General features: G+C 54.6%; 1 protein-coding gene across 1 annotated transcript in view; it reads right to left on the bottom strand.

Annotated features, from left to right (window-relative positions):
* The window catches only part of TP73 (tumor protein p73), a 65,281-nt gene that overhangs the window by 5,424 nt on the left and 53,022 nt on the right, over positions 1–6,835 (bottom strand). Inside the window, exons 5-10 of the mRNA XM_006161187.1 lie at positions 4,699–4,885; positions 4,117–4,232; positions 2,079–2,188; positions 1,502–1,644; positions 966–1,054; positions 28–122 (exon numbers count right to left, since the gene is read on the bottom strand). Of these exons, the coding sequence (XP_006161249.1) occupies positions 28–122; positions 966–1,054; positions 1,502–1,644; positions 2,079–2,188; positions 4,117–4,232; positions 4,699–4,885 (740 nt within the window). The remainder of the gene's footprint in view (positions 1–27; positions 123–965; positions 1,055–1,501; positions 1,645–2,078; positions 2,189–4,116; positions 4,233–4,698; positions 4,886–6,835) is intronic.

Below are 6,835 nucleotides of genomic sequence, written 5' to 3'. Positions count from 1 at the left end.
GGGGAGCCCGGCTTGTGCCGCTCCTGCCGGTAGGAGTCGACCAGTGGCTGTGGCACCAGTTCCATCAGCTCCAGGCTCTCCTTGACCTTCATTAGGATCTCGAAGTTCTCCCGGCCTCGCACCTGAGCACGGACAGGTGGATCCTCTGCCCAGGTGCATGTGGGACTTTACCCGGCCCCAGACCTCCAGTGGGAAGTAATAGCCATGCCTCAAGAGAACCTGGGCTTGTGGGAAAGTGTCTCTCCCTTCAAGCTTCCCTGGCATTCCAAAGGCTCTGGATCCTTTGACCTCCTTTCCTCTTCCCCAGGAGCAGGTCTGACCAGAGACTCTGACTGCGAGCAGGTCTTCTGTCCATGGGAAACATGCCCACTCCTCTCTGTCCTGAACCTGTGTTCCCTCCTCCCTTGACAGAAGGCTTTAGTTTTGTTGTTGGGGAGTTTTTTGGGGGAAGAGGGAAGTGGGGAGACTGGATTTTTAAATGAGGACTCACTCTTGAAGAACTCAAAAAGTTAAAGGCTCACATTATGGAAGACAAATTCTATCAAGGCTAGAGTGTCCTCACAGGTGACAGTGGTACACACATGGATAGAGTCATGTGACCTGCCAGACGTTAGGGTTGCACAGTTCTCACTGAATTTCTACCATGCTGGGAATCTGTGTCATTAAGACGTCATTGTAAAGTGGGTTTGCATACTGCAGATTTGTGTGACCTAGAGCTGCTGGCTTAGTGGACCCTGTTTGTTCTCCCTGAAGTCCAGCCCTGTATGGTCTAGCTTCCTGTGACTGGTTCTCCTTTTTTGGCCCTGCCTCCTGCAGGGCCTGGAGTCTCAGCTCTCCGAGTGTGCTGGGGACACCCCTGCCTGCCCCTGATGGCCTCTAGGTCTACACCAAACTGGGCTCTGCAGATGACAGGTCCAGGCCGGTCTCAGTTCCCCAGGCCCCGCTGGCTGAGAGCACACACTCACATGCATGTAGTATGTGTCCTCGTCCCCATGCCGCCTCTTCTTCACACTGGCACCCAGGGCAGGGATGGCAGGGGGGCTCTGCTTGAATGCTGGAAGGTGAGGCAGGGAAGGCGGATAAGCTGGTGGGGAGGAGCCAGGCCACACACAGAGGACAAGGAGTGGGCTGGCTGAGGTGGTCGGGATAACCACCTCACTCATGTGAGTTAACCCTCGAGAGGGTGCAGCGTGAAGACAGATCCAGAGACAGGGAACCCACACGGATGGGCAAACCTAGGCGGCTGCCTATGTTGGACAGAGCTGGGCCTGGGGCACACAGGGGCCCATGACCTCTTAGCCTGAAGTGCCCTTGGCTGAGGCTCAGGGATGAGGGGACTTTCTAGGGGTTGCACTGACCTGTCCTCTGGACACAGGCTCATGCTGCGCCCTCCTGGCATGTCAGCCCAGCCTCTGGGAAACATTTAACTCTGTCCCTGGACAGGGCCTGGCTCTCACATTCCAGGGTTGCTGGCCCCACTCTGGCCGGGAATCCCACTCACCACGTTTGCTGGTGGACCCATTCTTTGCAGTGCTCTCATTCAGGGCTTGCTGCTCTCGATAGTGGTCCTCGTCAGCTTTGCGGTCACGGCCAGGACAGGCACAGATACGTCCCTCAAAGGACCGGCGGCCCAGGACCTGTCCACTGTTGGGTAGGCACAGCTGGAACTGTGAGCTTCATGGGTATACTCCCAGCCCTGCCTCCCCCCATCGACCATGAATCCCACAGGACTGGCCTTGGTGGGCTGAGGAAGTCGGGGGCTTGTTACCCAAAGAGAGCAGCAAGAGATTTCTGGCCAGAGGGAGTCCCCGGTTCAAAACTGTGAGGCTGCTCTGAGATATCAACCTGGGACTCCCTTGTTTCCCACTGAATGCCCAGCTTCTGCCCAAGCAGCCTCTGCAGGTCAGTGTAGGCCCTCCCTCTTAGCAACACAGCCTACAGAGCCCCTCCCTCACACTCTCCACCAGGGCTTGGGCCCAGTCATTGGCCTTGATCTCCCTGTCTCCACTACAAGTTCCCCCATCAGTGCTGGCCCAAGTCCTTGCCCCAACTTCATTCTCTATGCCCACCAGACTCACTCCCGCGTCTCCAGGGTGATGATGATGAGGATGGGCCGCCGATTCATGCCTCCCACACAGCTGCTGTTACACATGAAGTTGTATAGGATGGTGGTGAATTCTGTTCCTACCTATACAAAGGGAGACAGAGAAAGCTTGGCATCTGCATGTAGGCCCTGAGCCACTAAGGTGGAAACCCCCACCTGGCCCTGGCTCTGGGTAGACATGGAAGTGGGCTGCTTTGTGGTTCTGTCACCCATACATTCATCTATCCTTCTACCCACCCAGCCATCCCCTAATCCATCTAACCATCTACCCATCCATCCACATATCAATTAATTTGTCATCCATCTACCCATCTGTCCACCTACCATCTGCCCACTCATCTATCCATTCATCTATCCACCCACCTATCCACCCATTTATTCATCTTCCTAATCACTCACCCATCCATCCACTCAACCACCTGCCCCTTCATCCATTCATCCATCCATTTAGCATCTACCTATTCATTCACCCAACACCACCCACCATCCATCCACTCACCCACTAGCCACAAATCACCCATCCAACCACCATCCACTCATCCATCTATCTGCCATTTACCCACTTACCATAAGCCCATCTATCCACTGACTCATCCACCCACCCAACTACTAATCCTTTCATCTATCCATCCATCCATCCACCCATCCATCCATCCATCCATCCATCCATCCGTCCGTCCATCCATTCATATAGTACACTGAGCAACAAGCACTGTGCTGGCTTTGGATGCTGACAAGGATCAGACCTGGTCTTTGCTCAGGGGAAGCACAGAGTCCTGTGGTTGGATTGCCAGGCCATCTTCCCTTACACAGGTTGGAGGTCAAGCCTGGTAGCTGTGTAAGTGGTTGTATGCACAGTCCTTTGTGTCACAAGAGCGTTTTGAACAATGGGGCTTGTCGGGCAGAAAGATGCTGCCAAAGGAAGGCCTAGGGTTGTCCAAGAGACTCACCCCTGCCAGCTACTCTCGTTTCCCAGGGAGTCTCTAGCAGAGCCAAGATGTGAACTCAGGACCCTTGACCACTGGGTATTCCAGGGCCACAAATGGGCAGTTTACATGATTTTCCTGGTTTAGAACCCAAAACCTGGTCTCCAGTTTCAGAAAACCTCAGCCTTTCTCAGAACTGCCAGCACACAGCAGCCACTAGAGGGCGAGAGAGCCCTGCTTTCCTGGCAGGCCTGGGCAGGGTGGGAAGTGGGTTGCAGCGGCAGTCACACCCTGTCCTTGTTGACATAAGGGCTGCTCTCAGAGGACAGTGGGGTGGAAGCCTGGTGGTATTGTTCTCAGACCTAAGTACAGGGATGGGGATCTGGGCGAGGCAAGGGGTGGGGTACAGGATGGAGGCCTAGGAGTACCTGGTCTCAGAAATAGGTAGAAAAGTTGGGGCAGCTGTTGCTCACCTTAATGCCTCCTCTCTTGGCACCCCATCAAGTTATCACCACTGCAGTACCTCTCAAATCTTCTCTTCTCTCCACCCCAGCCTTTTACCCTAATTGGACCCCACAGCCCTGGAATGATGCTCCCCACCCTAGAACATTCTATTGCCTCAAGTCAAAGGTCAGACATCCACAGCCACTCGGGCCTCTCCTAGTGCAAAATTCACCAGCCCTCTGAGTAACAGCCGTTAAGTTGATTCTGTCTCAGTCACTCCATAGAATTTAAAGATGGAGGACCTCCTTGTCCCAGACCCAGGATAGCCCAGTGTTGGAAATGAACTAGCAGGAAGATGAGACTCACAGGAGGCCAGGGCTGAAGGTCTGGAGATCATTCAACCCACTCCCCACTACAGGGCTGGGGGCACCAAGGTCCTGAGGGTCCAGGGAGGCCCCAGCCCAGAGCCACAGTATACACAGGAGGTGGTCACAATCAAGCACCAGATTCCAGGAAGGGGAAGGGCCTGCATGGGGTGGGGAGGAAGGAGCTCCACAACACAGACTTAACTCAGAGATGGGGTTTCCTCTCAAGGGGGCCTGCATGGGGTCTCTTTCCCCGATCCCTGGGGCCCTGACCTACCTGTGGGGGCTCATAGGGCACCACAACGCTCTGCCTGCCGGTGACGGGGTCGTCCACATACTGGGAGAGGTTGTTGCCCTCCACGCGGATGAGGTGGCTGGCTGGGGCAGACTGTCCTGCTGGGAGGGGTGGCTGCTTCAGAGAGATGTCCAGCCCTATCTGGCCACCCCACACCAGGCACATCATGGCAGATCTGGGACACAGCCTGGTTCCCTGGGCTTGCCAGGGGATTCAGGTGAGAGTCCTGGAGTCCTCTGTATGCTTGGTCCAGTGACACACAGGAGGGAGGGGGACCATCCCAAACAAGCTTCCTGTGGTCACAAAAGGCCAGCTGACCCTCAGACTTCTCCCAGACCACCTGCTCCACCTCTGGAGCATTGGTCCCCCAAGGTCCCAGTCAGAACTGAGAGGAAATGGGCCGAGGGTTGGGAGAAGGTGGAGGCACTTGTCGAAAGCCCCAGGTGAGCGATTGGCCGAGTCCCCATGATTAGGCCCCACCTACCAGCCCTCTCCTTCCCAGCAGCAGTGCCCAGACTTCTGGGGATAGTGCCACCATGGACCAGGGGGTGGAGGGACCCTCACCTTCGTTGAAGTCCCTCCCAAGCTCATGGTTCGGGCAGCGCTTCACAATGTCCGTCACATGCTCCGCTTTCTTGTAGACAGGCATGGCCCGGATGGCGGTGCCCGGGGGTGGCGGGGTGGACACCTTGATCTGGATGGGGCACGTCTTGGCGATTTGGCAGTACAGCTTCTTCAACAGCGGGGAGTACTGCAGGGGGAGGGCATCCAGGCTGACACTGGCAGTCTCAGCTCCGTGCCCTGGCCCAGGCTGTGCTCGGATTGAGTGCCATCCCCCCCACAGGAGCCGCTTCCTCAAGCTCTGTGAGGACCACCCACTGCATCCCTTGCCCACCCTGAGTATCCTTCCCCACAGCAAGGACACAGGCGTGTCTGCCCCTGCACCTACTCCACAACCATCTGGGTGATTTGGACTCAATGGCAGCCAATTTTTGGTTGTTTTAAAATGTTATTCTTTCCTTTGAGAGACAGAGGAAGAGAAAGAAGAAATAAAGATTCTCATCTGGATCTCACGCTGTGATCTTCCCCACCCCACCCCAGCCTTTGAGCTAGCTAGAATGTGCGTGCATGCTAGATGTGTGCAGGTTGACCTGAAGACCAAATCCCAATCATTCGCGTGACTTGTGGCGTGGTAGAGCATTGTCTTACTGTGTGCCACAGTGGGTGGGGCTTCCTCAAATGCCTGCTGCAGCTAGTATAGTCACTTCACATCTGGATCTCATTGGCTGGAAAGGTAGGTACACTACTTCCATTATATGGATGAGGACAGGAAAGGCCAGGAAAGTGGGAAGAAGCTGCTGGTGAGTGGAGGTTGGGATGGAGGACAGGGAGCTGGGTCTTCCTGAGTCAGCTCCACTTTTCCGGATGTGACTCTTAGGTCTCCTGATTGTAGTGGTTTAAGTCTGTTTTAAAAAGAATTTGGATTGTCTGGCCTTTGCACAGAGGACGCACAGCTTTTGGATGGGCCAAGTGTCCCTTTACATTCAAGAGTTGTCAGTTGGTTGGATCATGTGACCTCAACATCCTTCCTCAGGTTGGAGTCATTGAGGCTAAGCAGCTGCAGCTTGGTCTGGGCACATTGTGTGGGGTGGCTCTGACCACACAGCCCCAGTTTTCCTAGCCCAAAATCAGTGTGTATCCTGTCCTGGGGAGGACTGGCCCTTTCTAATGGAGCCATAGCAAGGACTTCCGGTTCCCATACCCTATATGTCCAGGTTGCCATGAGAACCCAGGCCAGCTCTTGAGAGTTCTAAAAGGCCGCCACAGAGGGCCCTCCTTGTTCTCAGTCTGCCTGATTCCTGTAGTGTCTGGCTCCCGAGGAACCACCTAGGACTCCTCAGGCCCTCTTCCCCAGGGATGGTGGGAAACATTCCCCAGTAGCAGATTCAAAGGACAGTTCCTGCCTCCACCCATATACTTTGCAACTCCCAAAGTCCCCAGTGATTTAGAACCATGGATAACTCCAACCATAAGTGCACAAGGAAGCATCCCAACATATTCCACCATGGTATAGTTGGGGAAACTGAGGCCAGAGAAAGGAGGTTCTAGCAGAGCCAGAGAAGAAGACCACCTATCTAGAGCCTTTCCTTTGCTAAAGAAAATGTGTGTGTGTGTGTGTGTGTTGGGGGAGGAGAGGCTGACATCTTGATACTTGCAAATATAAGGTCCCCTCCCAGTAGGCTTGCAGGAACTGCTTGCACCCTCAGCAGGTGCAAGTACATATAAAGCAAAGAAGGGAAAGGGAAGGGGAGACACAGACACTGGCTGCCTGCTACTCCCACCATGGGCAGAGCCTCGGGTATAGCGGGGTATCCTCGGTCTTGTTGAAAATGTAGGAAAGATGGTCGGATAATGGCACAGCAGTAAAATACCCATATGCTGAGAGAATGATCACACGGGAAGGATCCCAGTTCTCATCCAGAGATCTCTGTGTGTGCTGGGCATGTGAGTGCCATGCCCTCAGGCCTGCCCTGAGGTGGACTGCAGCTTCAAGACCCTGTTGCAGAGGCCGTTTCTCTAGTTATCTCTCATCCTCACTCATGGAAGAAATAAACTTCTTAAAATGCAGGAAAGAACCACAGCGCACAGTTCTGCAGGTGGGGCTTCTTAGAAGAGCAGAAAACAACTTTGTGGGAAGAGC

The sequence above is a fragment of the Tupaia chinensis genome, unplaced genomic scaffold, assembly GCF_000334495.1.
Source record: "Tupaia chinensis unplaced genomic scaffold, TupChi_1.0 Scaffold138365_1, whole genome shotgun sequence".
Classification (NCBI taxonomy): domain Eukaryota; kingdom Metazoa; phylum Chordata; class Mammalia; order Scandentia; family Tupaiidae; genus Tupaia; species Tupaia belangeri.
This window is presented reverse-complemented; position numbering and strand designations above follow the sequence as displayed.